This window comes from Elephantulus edwardii, unplaced genomic scaffold, assembly GCF_000299155.1.
Source record: "Elephantulus edwardii isolate Elephantulus edwardi_28Jun2011 unplaced genomic scaffold, EleEdw1.0 scaffold00197, whole genome shotgun sequence".
NCBI classification, from domain to species: domain Eukaryota; kingdom Metazoa; phylum Chordata; class Mammalia; order Macroscelidea; family Macroscelididae; genus Elephantulus; species Elephantulus edwardii.
Genome location: NW_006399947.1, coordinates 125,448 through 139,436, shown reverse-complemented (window position 1 = coordinate 139,436; position 13,989 = coordinate 125,448). Strand labels below are relative to the sequence as shown.

The 13,989-nt window shown below is 42.8% G+C and overlaps 1 protein-coding gene across 1 annotated transcript in view; it reads left to right on the top strand.

The window, feature by feature from the left end:
- Nucleotides 1-13,782, top strand: part of EBF1 (early B-cell factor 1) — a 527,426-nt gene extending 513,644 nt beyond the window's left edge. The window contains exons 15-16 of the mRNA XM_006897033.1: nucleotides 1,311-1,505; nucleotides 13,528-13,782. Coding sequence (XP_006897095.1) covers nucleotides 1,311-1,505; nucleotides 13,528-13,559 — 227 coding nt within the window. The 3' untranslated portion in view covers nucleotides 13,560-13,782. The remainder of the gene's footprint in view (nucleotides 1-1,310; nucleotides 1,506-13,527) is intronic.
- The last annotated feature ends 207 nt before the right edge of the window (nucleotides 13,783-13,989 follow it).

The following is a 13,989-nucleotide window of genomic DNA, read 5'->3' as shown; positions in this document are numbered from 1 at the left end:
AAAGTTTAGCTAGAGTACTCGTTGGAGGCAAAGATGATAAAGCCTTGTCTTACATATTTTGGGCATGTTGCATGGAGAGACTCTTCCTTGGAGAAGGACATCATGCTTGGAAAGGTAGAAGATCAGGAAAAGAGAGGAAGACCCTCATCAGACTGATTGCAGCAATGAAAATATGTCAGAGATTGTGAGGATGGCACAGAATAGGACAGGGTTCAGATCTGTTGTTCTTCGGGTTGTTAGGGCTTGTGCTCAACTTGATGGTACCTAATAACAACCACCACTGGACACCAGACTGTGCGTATTTGCATAAGGTTTCTGCCTTATTACTTACTAATTGGAAGTTTCATGTGACAGTGTATCCACCTACCTTCCTGCCTACTTCTACTTCTAATATGGAACTGCATAGTATAATTGTCTCCTTCAGGATCTCATAGCACAGTGTAGAAAATCAGAGAATAAGGATATAAGGATGCAGGGTGCACACACACAGAGCCTCTATTGGTGTCTAGTATGAGTTCTTCCAACTCATCCTCCTTCTCTCTTATTGCATCAGTCAGCTCATCATCTCATGCTGAGATGAGACCTCCTGTCTCATCTTTCTCACATTCTTTACTGACACTGGTAGTTGTGACTCTAGAATGCTTCCCAAGAACTTTTCAAAGCAGCAGTCTCTGACCACTTGACCACCAAGGTCCCTTTCCTCCCTCCACTGAGCTGGCCTCACTCTCGCTCCCCCTTTGCTATTTTACACGTCCTTTTCCTCACCTGGGGTGTTCCAGTGCCTAGCATATTGCCTGGCACATGGTAAACCTGTTGTCAGTAAGTTGATTCTGATTCCTGGTAACCTTGTTTGTGTAGAAAGAGGACTGTGCTCTGAGGGGTTCTGAATGGAAGTAGAACAGTGAGTCTTTGCATTGGTGGGACAAATGAGTAATGCACTCAGTTGCTAACCAATACGTACTTAATGTTGTTGCTGAGTACCATTGAGTCTGAACTGACCCATCGCTGACCCTCCAGTGGGTTTTCAGAGGCAGTTAATTGCAAAGGAGGAGATTGCCCATCCTGACGCAGAGCATCTAACTGCGTGCATTGGGGATTGCAGCACAGGTTCTTACCATTAAAAGCCCCACAATAAACACCTAAAAGACCAACCACAGTAAGATGTAGTACAAACTTGTACCAAAGGGTGACCTGGACAGACAGTACAGACACTAAGCTAAAAGCGCACATCAGACGGGGTTGCTGAGCTGAGGTAGGCTAAGGCCCGGAGCAGCGCTGACATGACTTCTCCTTTCCCACTGTTTTTTCAGTTGTGCCATCCAGCCCCACCATGGCCTCCTCCACAAGCCTTCCCTCTAACTGCAGCAGCTCCTCCGGCATCTTCTCCTTTTCACCAGCCAACATGGTCTCTGCTGTGAAACAGAAGAGTGCTTTCGCGCCAGTTGTCAGACCCCAGACTTCCCCGCCTCCCACTTGCACCAGCACCAATGGGAACAGCCTGCAAGGTAAGACCTGGACCTCACTCACCAATCAAGATTCCGTTTTCTGGCCACGTCCTTCCAGGGCTGGAGCTAGTGCCTCTCTGTGGCCATTGTAGTTTCTCTGCCCGCCTGCTTCTCTTTTCACCAAGTTGCTTCTGCTTGTTTTGTGTTCACTCTGTGCCCTGGCCCCTAACCTATGTCTCTCTCATGTGCAAGAGTGGCTTTCAGCTCATGGGAGAGGCAACTACCCTCAGATATAGGCTCGGGCTTTGCTGGAGAATATGATTTTCACTTACTAATTACACCGTTTCTCTTTTCTCTTCTCTCATTCCCTGTTGTCGTCATTATCAGACCAGTGTTTTGTGGATTCTAGCAAGTTCTCCAATGCAGGGTCTCTCCCAGGACTGGCTTTCTCCTGAAGTAGGTCACTCACCCTTCCCTTCCTGTTGCCTGTGTTCAAATGAAGGCGTGTGGGTTGGGGAGGGAGCAGGTGGCCCACGAGCCATTTCAGCCCCGAGGTTGAAGCATCTTAAATCTTAAAGCAAAGACAAGAGCTTTGCTGCTGCTTGTTGTTGTTGTTGTTAAGTGCTGTAGAGTGGAGTATGACCTGTAGAGACCCTATGAACAACAGATCCGTCCTAACCTGTGCCATTTTCATCACCTCCATCATACTTGAGCCCATTGCTGCAGTCATTGTCCCTTAAAATGCCAGTATCATATTCAGATTCATATTTAAAATGTGTCGTCTTCCCACTATGGAAAATTAAAAGTAATAGAAGTGAATTCTATATTGGTTTGAAGAGAGAAGGGTGAAAAACTTAAATAGTGGGTCTACTATCTTAAATATTTTTCTCTCAGACTGAGTATGGAATTGTGCTGTTTACCTGCCACCCTCATTCAGAATGATTTGCTCATTCAGAATGATGTGTAAAATGATGCGCTAAGTACTCAGAGAACTCTCTTACAGATGGGAAAACTCTAAAGTGAGATAACCAAATTGTTTGATGTCTAACAACTGTTATGTGGCAGAAGCTGGACTCAAAGTCAACTTTAAAAAAAAATGTTCTCTTTCCATTTCCCAAGCATTTCATTCCAAGGTAGCCTAGTGGGTTAAGAAGTTGTACTGTCCGTCCAAAGGGAGGTGGTTCAAATTCCTCAGCTACTCTGTGACAGAAATATGGGCAGTCTTCTCCTTCTGTGAGATTTACAACCTCTGAAAACCCTGGAAGGAGTCAACTCTGAATCGAGGGCATTGAATTTTGAGTGTGATCCCCCCTCTCCCATTTCTCAGATGTACGAATGGCAAATCCAAGATTTCCAAGGAAGTTGGGAGGAAGTAAAATCATGAAATAGTGACAATCTATTGAGTACTGAATAGAGTCAGGCCTTATGCTGAACACTAGGTTTGTGTCTTGTTTAACCTTCACAACTTCCTGATAAGTATAAAAATGACTATGATTCTGTTTGAAGAACTCAACCTGTAGATGATAAGTAGCTGCCCATGGACACAGCTGGTAAATGGTGGAGATGACTAAACCCCAGCAGGATCCGAGCCCTTCCCTGATTTATGGTCCTCCCGGCGAGCCTTTCTGCCAGTCTCTGTTGATGAGCAGCAAAGAGGCCACGGTTAGGCCAGGAGAACTGGCATGCTCAGCCCTGTTTCTTATGTGTAAGGACGTGTATATTTATATGCACATGTGCTCAGTTTTTGGATACCACACAGATGACTAAATGGATATTTTTCTAGCAAGCCTATGAAGTCAGCCCTATTCTCATTATATAGATGAAGAAATAGAGGCTCATTTTATTCATACGTGCTATCTAGTGAACGGTGGTGCCAGGACTGAATGTTCTGTGACTCCACAGTGTGGCTTCATTCTGGGAAAGGTGGAGGGTCAGAAAAAGAGAGGGAGACCTTCAATAAGATGGATTGATACTGTAGCTAAACCAATAAGCTTGAGGATGTCAGAGATGGGAAGGATGGTCCAGGTTAGAGTAAGGTTAAGGTCTGTTGTTCATATGGTCTCTATGGACTTGTAGGTGACTCAGTGGCACCGAACAACAACAACCAGCCTTTCAAAAGATTCTTCAGTTTTCCTCAAAAGACAACTAGCAATTGTGCCTACCAGAGCCAAATGCCAATGCTGCTCATGGCTTCTTGTCACGCTTCTTTGTGACTCACATTTGTCAGTCCATCTTCTTCGAGGGTGAGGAAAGTGATGTGTCTGCACAACAATGTGTCAAGAAGAATACACTGTGGTAGGAAACAGCCAACAATCTATGCAAGTCTGGCTCTTTTAAAGCAAAATACAATGTTTTCCATCCTCAAATACTCCTCCAGCAAAAATCAGGATCTCCCCACCAAAAAAGAAACCAGCCCCACAGCTCATTGATCTCAAGTCAGTTGCAACTCATAGCAACTCTAAAGAACTGTCCCAAGGAATTTTCAAGGCTGTAAATCTTTATGAAAACAGACTTCCATGTCTTTCTTCCAAGAAGTGGTTGGAACTACTGTGCCACACAGACTCCTTATACCCAGCAAATGAGGAATATAATGAATAAGAGAACATAACATATAGGCTTATAAGCAATGATAAAATACAGGGAAAGCAGAATCTGCCATTCTTAAGCTTCCAGTCATAACCCTTCCTAAACATAGATTTTATATTAAAACCCAAATCTAAGGAGATTTTTAATCAGCAGTTGAGTGGTGGTACAAAAGCTCTGCTATTTAGAAATCAAGAGCTCTGGTGGCCTAGTGGCAAGAAGCTGCACTGTGATCTCAAAGGCACATGGTTTGAGGCCACCAGCTGCTCCTTGGGAGAAGGATGGACAGTCTCCTCCTGTGCAATGAACTGCCTCTAAAAACCTGCTGGTGGATCAGCTATGGGTCAGTTCTGACGTTACGGCCCACCATTCCACCTTGGTTGACTGATGAAAGAAAAAAATGAGTCTGCATTAGAAGAAAAGCAGCTAAGAATACTCCTTAGAAGCAAATGTGAGCTTCTGCTTCACGTGCTTTGGGCATGTTGTCAGGAAGGAGTAGTCCTTGGCAAAGGACTTTTTGCTTAGGAAGTAGAGAGTCATCAAAAGAGGGGAAGACACCAAGCGCATGAGTTGACACAGCACTTGGAAAAAAAAAGATTTCAATAGAGAAGAGTTTGTGAAGATGGTGCAGGTTAGAGGAGGGTTATGTTCTCTTGTCCACAGGGTTACTCTGAGACAGAGCCAACTTGATGGCATCCAACATCACAAAAGCCCTATCCCAGCCAATACTGACTTGCATAGACAGTCCTTACCCTCTAATTGAGCAGAGTCTTTCCAAGCTCTCCGTTACTCCAGACCCTGCATCTAGAATATAGGGTTGGAGGAGAGGAGATTATGTTATTCCAACACATTCATGTGTCCAACATCCTTACTTTTAGAGGGACAGCAGTGGTGGAGGTCTAAGTAGAGAAATCAGAGTAAAATTTAACTGTCGCCATCTTCCTTGAGGAGACCCTGGGCAGTGTAAATGTTGTGTGGTTGCGTGCTAAATAAAAAGTTGGAGGTTCTCACCCACCCAAAGGTGCCTTAAAAGGAAAGACCGGATGATCTAATTCTAACAGTCCAGTCACTGAAATCACCACAGAGCACAGTTCTCCTATGACACATGAGCAGTAGACGGGGCTTGAGTCAGCATCAACTGGTGGAGACTGGTATGGAATTTGGTATCTTACATTTCACATACTTTCTTTTCACTCCATTCCCAACCACCACACTCACCAGGCTGGGCAGAAATACTCAGAACATCCTATAAACTTCTCAGCAATGTGGAGAAGATTAGCCAGGGGCTGTTTCCTTCAGGAGTCTTCTGTCTGGAATCTTGAGGTTCTCCCTGAGAAAAGTCTCATTTAGACAGTGGACTTCTAAAGGTTTAGCTAAAGAATTGCATCCTCTTTGGCTTTCTAAACTGACTTCTACCCTGAAAACCATAGAAGTGGGTATGGCAGTGAGGTTAAGGACCTCTACTTTATATCTCCTTCTCTTTTTCAAACGGAACTTTGTTGGTCTAGAGAGTTGTGGTGTCAAAGGCAGATGATATGAACCAACTCCTTCACATGAGAAATGTATACAATCTCTTCTCATGAGTTCATAGGCTCTGAAAATTCCCTTGAGCATCAATTGTGTCCGTTTTGACTGCATAGCAATGAAACAAGATGACTAAGTTCAACAATAAGTTCATATGGACATATCTAATACAGAATTGTTATCAGTAAGACACGGGAAATGATGAAGAAGTTTGCTAAAGAAACTGACCTTGTAAATAAGGTTAAAGGAGATGTTTTTAGCTGTTTAAGTATTCAACAGGCTTGATGCTGTTGTTGTTAGGTGCCGTGAGTCGAGTACGTCTCATATACGTCTCATAACAACCCTATGAATAAAAGACCAGAACCCTATTCTATACTGTGCCATCCTCACACTCTGTCGTACTGACACACAAAAGCCTGTTTCTCACCTGGTGGAAGGTCTTCCGGCCCTTGGTCGACTTTCCACCCTTCCTAGTATCGTGTCCTTCTCTGAGGAAGGTTTAGTCACCTCACACTACTACCCAGCTAAGTGTGCATCATTCTGTGTTCCTGAGCCATCTCCTTGGAGATCATTCTGCCACGCCTTTGTCAGCTGCATGTGGTTGCTGCATGCGTGGCTCCATCCACAGGCCAGCACAGTGAACCCACAGGAGGTAACAAGAATGCACAGCTGACGCTTGTTCCCAGCCTGGCTCCTGCCAGCCTCATTTATTCATCCCAACCTCCATGTGATGTATGTAGACTGTTTATTGTCCCCATTTTACAGAGGTGGAAATAGACCCAGAAAGAAGTAAGATGTCTCAGCAAGAGTTACATAGCTAGTACACTTGGGAGTCTGAAGTTAAAACCCAGGCACACTGACCTGTTGTTTAATCCCTGTGCTGTTGTTGAGTAGAGATGATGTTGTTGTTGTTTAAGTTCCTATTCTATCTTAGGATCTCTGGTGGTGCACTGCCAACTTAAAGACATGTAGTTGAAATATACCAATGGCTCCATGGGAGAAGGATGGGAAATTTCCTTCCATGAGATTTACAGCCTCTGAAAATCCACTGGAGGGTCAGCTATGAGTTGGTTCCAACTTGGGGGTCCATAACAACAACAACAATGCTTACAACGGGGAACTCTGTAGGCTCAGTGGTAAGGAGCTGCAGCATATTTCACTGCTAATTTAGGATGTCAGCAGTTCATGTGCATCAGCTGCTATAGAGGAGAAAGATGGGCTATATTAAGATATACAGCCTCAAAAACCTGATGGAGTATTGCATTGAGTTGAAGTCGTCTTGGAGGCAGTGTGTTTGGGCTGAGTTTGGGTTTGCTCTGTTCCTGTGCTACATTTATGGTTCAGTGATAGAATTCACACTTTCTATATGGGACCCTGGGTGCAGTTTCTAGTCTTTGCACTTTGTCACACACACTTGCAGCTGCCAGTGGAGGCTTGCTGGTTGCTATGGCAGTAAACAGGCTTCCTCAGAGCTTCCTAACTAAGAAGGACTAGGCAGAGAGATCTGACAACTGAAAAGCAGCCAGTGAAAACCTACTGGATCATCAAAGTCTGATCTCAAGAGTATAGGCCCATGTGGTCACCATGAGCGATTACTACTACCACTGTTCATGTCCCACTGAGTTAGGTCCATGGAAGTACAGAATCCTGACTTTTCCTGGGTTAGAGGAGACACACACTAAATTAAACAGGGCAGTGATGTATGTGAGAAGCTGTATTCCTGGCTGTGGGAAGAGAGGGAGATGAGAGAGAATAGCCTCCTGGAAAATGTTGCCTTGTAACTGGGCTTTGAATAAAATGCATAACATTGGGAATTGGAGAGCTGGGGAGAAGGGGACATTTTATACATTAAAAATAACCTGAACCAAGGGATAGAGACAGAAACATTCCAGGTAATATGCAGGAAACAGTATCCTGGCTTCCAGTAACTCCTCCTGGAGTAGGAGAGCCAGGGAAAAGGTTTAAAATGGGCTCTTCAAGTGGAAATACCAAGCTCCATGACTTTACATTTATTTTAGCATTCACTTTACATAGATTCTAACTATCTCCCAGGTAGATAAAATGTTCAACAATTTACCATATGCTGGACATTTTTTAGGACAGTGTAATTCTTATCTCAGCACTTCCGGAGTCCCACAGGATGTTCTATTTAAAAAAAAAAAAACCAAAAAAAAACAACAGTTGTGGCCAGACAAATTTGGAAAATACTGCTTACTGACTCTTCAGGAGACAAACAATGCACATAGTTCATTAAAGACTTGGAAATTTCCTGCCGTTAAACAAGAAAGACAATCCCATTTTGTTTCCTACAAAATTATTTGGTCACAGAACTTTTTTCTTAACTCTAAGGCCAATTAACATTTCATGAAAAATTTTGGATGATGAAGTTCTATTTAGATGTTACAGAGCAAAAATGCAGATAAGAAATCTTCCAGTTTTACCTCAATGAAATAATTGGTAAATGATAATCCCCAAACTCTTGTCAGCCTGATTTTTGAATCAGCAACAACATGCACTCATTGAACTTGGATATTTACCCTCCTTTCCCATAATGCTCCAAGGGCATGGATTCTGTTCAATTTCAGGCCTCAGAGGACTTCATTAATCAAGAGAGAGGCAACCCAAGGAAGCTGTCACCATGTCATCTCAACCCCTTAGCCACCACCCCACCAATGTAATGATTCTAACTCTCACCATGCCCTGGACAGCCTCTGCAATGAAAAATTAAGAACTAAAATAGCCAGGGGAGTTTCATAGAAATGACACCCCCATACTCAGCTTTTGTTTGGTTTTTTTTTCCTTTCTTTATCTTCTTGAAGCCCAGGCTTCCTGGCCCCATCCCATTTCAGAGATCTGCAGTTGGGCAGTAAACCCCATGGAATTGTCTTCATCTCCTGCATATGTTCAGTTTCTGCAAGCTCCTTCCCTGTAGTTCTGATTAGCTCATAATTCTGACACATATGGTGCTGTGTGGGGAAGACCACATTCCATGCTTTCACTCCAACTACTCCCAGCCCTGTAAAACTTTCCATTTTGGCTTTGTTCTTATCAACATGTCGCAACCATAATTGAAAATACATTGTCCTTCAAACCAATAGTTTGCTGAGCTGCTGTCAGAGAACGTGATGGCCTCACTGCTGGAAGAGTGTCAGGGCACCGCAGTCTTGTGATGTCTTGGCTCACGTCCTCCCCACGAGTGTGGTGTCCTCATGGGAATCTCCATGGGCCTGACTCGGGCAAGTCAGCACGCCAGCAGCATTTCTGGAACATTCCAACTCTTAGACACCCATCCCTCTCACCCACTTAATTAATCTTCATGATTGCAGCACAGATATGACAATAACTTCTAAAACTGGGAGTGACCTTGTAGTCATGCAGTGCAAGTCCTTTCTAAAGAGGTCCTTTTTGAAGGACCTACGCTCAGAGGCCACAAATAGTGACCTTTTCCCAGAATCGAGTCATCACAGTTCTGCATCTGGAAGTTAGAAAGTCCAGGGGAAGCTTTCCAGGATTGACATCCCCTTCCAGATGGCATATACTGCAGCCAGGGTGTACGTGCCTATAGCCCTGATGCTAGAGAGACGGGTCTGTGCCTTTCATAACTTGCTCCAAGAAGTTTAAGACCAATGATGGAATGATAGGAAATGTAGGCAGACCAAATATACCTCTTGGTACTCTTACATTTTTTGTTTTATTTGGTTGCTAACATCTTCAAACTTGGCTATTTAATCTTAAAAATAAATTTGTGTCTATCATTATGCATTCCACAGCATAGAGAAACCTTGAAAGTACTGTGTTGAGTGAAACAAGTCAACAATGAAAGGACCAATAGTGTATGCTTTCACTTTTGTGAAATACCTGGAATAGGCAGTTGCATTGAGGGAGAAGATGTATTAGTGGTGACCATAGCTAAGGAACAGGGACATGAACAATTAATGGGTCCAGAGTTACTACCTGGGATGACATAAAGGCTGTGGAGACCAACAGTAATGATGGTTGGGGTGAAAAACCCACATTAACAAAACCCACCAAAAAAAACCCCAAACAATCTACATCTTCAGTTTTCCTTGAGAAAATTTAGAAGAAGTTGCCTGTGAGCAAATCTTCCCGTCTGGCATTATTTAGCGGAACTCTGCTGGTTCAAATCCACTCAGTGCCTCCAAGAGAGAAAAACGGACACTCTCCCTCGTATTCTAATTTACAGCCTCAGAAAACCCCCTGAAGGTTCAGCTGTGAGTAGGTCCTGACTCTGTGGCATTGAGTTGTTGTTGTTGATGGTGCTGGTGACAATTGAAGACACACACACCCTTGTGGTCCCCACCCCACAAGCCTTGTCCTGTGCCCCTTTCCTGAGCTCTGGTGTTCACTGTTTCTGTAGTCCAGATCTGGAAGCCTTGTTAGCTACAGACTAGCACATTAGCTAACTTGGCTTTATAATTTGTATTGCAACTTTAAGTCGCGACTTAATGAATATCTAATTAATTTGACCCATTATCCGTGTACCAATGCTGTTTAATAATTTTTTCCCCTTTTGAGCAGTCACGTGGGATATTTTCAGGGCCAAAATGATAGATTTTAGTTCAGTCCACCAACCTAATTGGCAGGAAGTTTGTCAGCTTCCCACATTGTGTTGTGTCATATTGACACCACCTCAGCTGTCTGACTGACTGTAGGGAGCTACCTTTTATTGCTGGACACCCTGAGTGGACAGGGGTATAATGTAGGTATAGCCCTGTTTCCTTTGCCATAAAGAACCCCCTCTGAAAGGTCTACTTTAATAAGAATATGTAGACCTCCCTCCAGCCTGGGTGGTAGAACCTTACAAAAAGAAAGCCACACTGTGCTGTCACACTGCAAAGACCCTCCCTGGTCTTAGACACTCCATCATCTTGAATTTCCAGCTTGCAGCTCAGGATGGAAATGGCTAGCTTACCTTCTCAGTCAAACCCAGGACTGCTTCAATCTTTAGGGGGAAATGCATTTCCAACGGATCCCAAATCTTTGGGGGTTTGAGTTGGCCTGCATTTGGCAAGAGACAACTTCCTGTTTCTAAGAAAAAAGGCTTATGAGGGCTTACAAAAAAAGACTCCAGGAGCTTTGGACGGCAAAACGGCTCTTGCAAAAACAACATTTGGATGATTTACGTGTAAATGAATCAGAAACATGTGGATTGAATTTCCTTGTGAATACAGATGGGTTTAAAAATTAACGGAAAAAGTGTTTGGCAAAATATTTTTTTTCTTGTTTTTAATTGAATCTGAAATGTCAGAGCTGGGGGAGGGGAGGTAGGAATGGTGTGAAGACCACAGAGCTCAGAGCCTCACCTTGCAGTTTGAGCTTATGTTGATTTCAAAAAGGGAAGCAGGGGCAACATTCTTTCAGATATGATATTGAGGAAATTAGGAGGGTCACATCCTAGACCCATTAAGAACATCACCATCAAGAACATTAATTTAAATTCAGAAGGAATACACACTGAATTAATTAGAACTGAGATACAAATGACCATTTGTATTCCAATGTTCATTGGTATATGGCATTATTCACAATCACAAGAACATGGAAACAGCCCAAAGGTACAACAATAATCAAATGGATTGAGAAATTGTGGTACATTCACACAGTGGAATACTACACAACACTCAGAAGCAATGATTTTTTTTTTTAATTACTACATAACTTGGGAGAGACTGAAGAGCATTTTGCTCAGTGAACTAATTCGGTCTCATAAGGACAAATACTGCATAAGAACATTACTATAAAAATAGAACAATAACTAGTAAAACGTATAAGGAGTTCAAGGGGGAAAGGGGTGGGAACAGTGGGGTAAGAATGGGTGGGGAGGGAAACCATAGGGTTGTACAATTTGGTGAGTGGAGGGAGGGGTAAAGGAAATGGAAACTATCTGGCAGGGAACTAAGAAGAGGATAATGGTAGGCATAATTCAGTAGGAGTTAAGTTTATAAAACACAATGTATGAGAATGATTGGATGAAACACAATGAGAATGAAAAGGTATGGAGAAAGGAAAGAAAAACAAAAGAGAGAGAAAGCAATGACTTCTCTCTCTCCCTGACAAGACACTGAGCCATCACTGGGAGTCAAAGATGGCTGCTGCTTGTTTCTCCAGTGAGCTTCTCCCTCATTTTGATATATTTCTAAGTTGCCACACTCTTACTTTTTTTTTCTTCTCACAGACCCCTTTTATTCCTTACACCCATCCCTGTGGGTTTATGCTTGTTTGATGGAAGGAGAAATACAGCCCAAAGAAATTAAGCAATTGGCACATGAGGCCACATACAAGTTTATTGGCCGAGTAACAGTTTAATAATAACAGCAGCTCACTTCTGTTGGGATTTCCTGGGAGGAATAACTGTTAATAATGTATTCTAAAGGTTAGAGGTTCACTCAGAGGCAACTTAAAAGAAAGAGTTGGATATCTACTTTTTTAGCAAAAGCAGTTACTGAAACAGGGAACACGGATCTCCTTTGACTCAAGAGGGTGTACTCGATGGTACTTGATCCTGGGGTATTGCCTCTGGAAACTCCGTGAACTTTGATAAATGATGATAGTTATAGAAAGGCTTCAGGCCTGTTGTTCTTAGGGTTGCTATGAGTTGTGCTTGACTTGACGACAATCAACAACAACAACATTGGGAGCTTGATAGGAGCCGGCTGAACCACATTAGGCATGTTGCAAGTGCTATTTCATTAAAAACTCCAGCAAATCTAAAGGCTGTGATTGACTCCATTTCCTTACAGAAGGGACTCGTGCTGATAGAGACATGTACCTAGCTCAGAGGAAAGGGGGCTGTCTCATTAAAGGAGCAAGGCCAGATTGGAGCTGGGGTGGGTTACCAGTCAGCAAGGTAAGCTCAGGCTTCCTTACTAATCTACAGTAAATTATTTCATGTTTCTGTCACCAGGTCAAACCTGCAGCTTCTTGAGAAAGCCTGAATTTCAGTCTCTGCCCCAACTACACAGTACCTTCTCATAGAGTCAAAGCCTATTTTCTAATTTATTACCCTTGGCAGGAATGGCGTGCCCAAGTAAGCGAGGTAGGCAGCTAAGCAGCAACTCACTACAGATAAGTGAGAAAGCTCAGGTGAGGCCAGGCTTACCTCGTTCACTGAATATTCCACCTGGATGGAACTATGGCCAGCCTGATTCCAGGCTCTCTAAGCAGCGTTCTGTGTGGCCTCCTAACCCCAAACATGGAAAGCTTTTCGATTTGCTCAAACGGTCTTTTCTTTGCTCAGGACCACACTCTGATTTCCTTATGCTATAATTTCCTAGGAGCATGCTCAGAGCACTCTAGAAACAGTGAGAGAAGCAGTATTAAGGAACACTTTCTGCAGATTCATCCAGACTTGTTCTCTCCACCCCTCCACACTTTCTGTTCTCTGTGCGATGTCTGCCTTGGCTGCCCTTCCTTCTCCCAGGACCACGGATTGAGAAGAAGGTGCTAACACTGCTGCTCTCACTTCCAGTCTTCATAGCAATACAAAGCACAGAGGGAACCAGAGACTTTCTATATAAATTGCTGGTACTTGAGATGGGCTAGTTGTTATATTTGGGAATTAAAAGGGTGCATTTGTTGTGTGTTTGTTTATTTTTTCTTTTTTTTAAAAAAGGAGTGACAAACAGAATATCCACACTCTGTTTTGCAAGGTTTCGAGCTGCAATTTACTGAATGGTATTCGAACTATGTGGCGTTTCAGTTATGCTTTAAAATTGAAATCAGATTTAGGGGGATATTTAGGATATTTGATTCTGTTAAGGATGTGTACACATACCTCTAAAATTGTTAATAAACTACATATATGTTTTATGACAAAAACTCATTCCAAAGAAGAGGAGAGCACATCCGTTTTGAATATTTAGCTAATGCAGTAGAGTGTGGGTGTTTTCTCCCCTCTCCCCTCAGTGAGAAATTTGGATGTAAAACCATTGACTTTTGTCTTCTCTTTCAACAGCGATATCTGGCATGATTGTCCCTCCCATGTGAAAGAAATGCCTTGAAGAATTTTATTAATGAAGAGGTTGGATTCTGCTACAGCGAGTAATCTGATACAAGTCCCAGAGTGGAACTTTTAACTCAGGCCTTTTTAAGAGGAATCACAATAACTGCAGATTTTTAAATAAACAAAAATCACCGACCTTGCAAATACTGAAATTGGAAGGGATCTTCAAGTGCAGGGTGTTGGTTACAGTAGTACCTCCCAAGTATTGGGGAGATATATTTATTCTGTGTTGATAAAAGCAAATCCACTTTTTCTTTTTCTTTTCTTTCTTTCTTCCTTTTTTTTTTTAAGCTTAACTCTGCAATCATTGGTCTTTTATAAACCGGAAAGCTCTGTACAAGGGACACTATATTTAAGACTCCATGTTTTAATTTATGATGTTTTTAAAGCTGTGTAAAGGGAGAATGAAGTGAG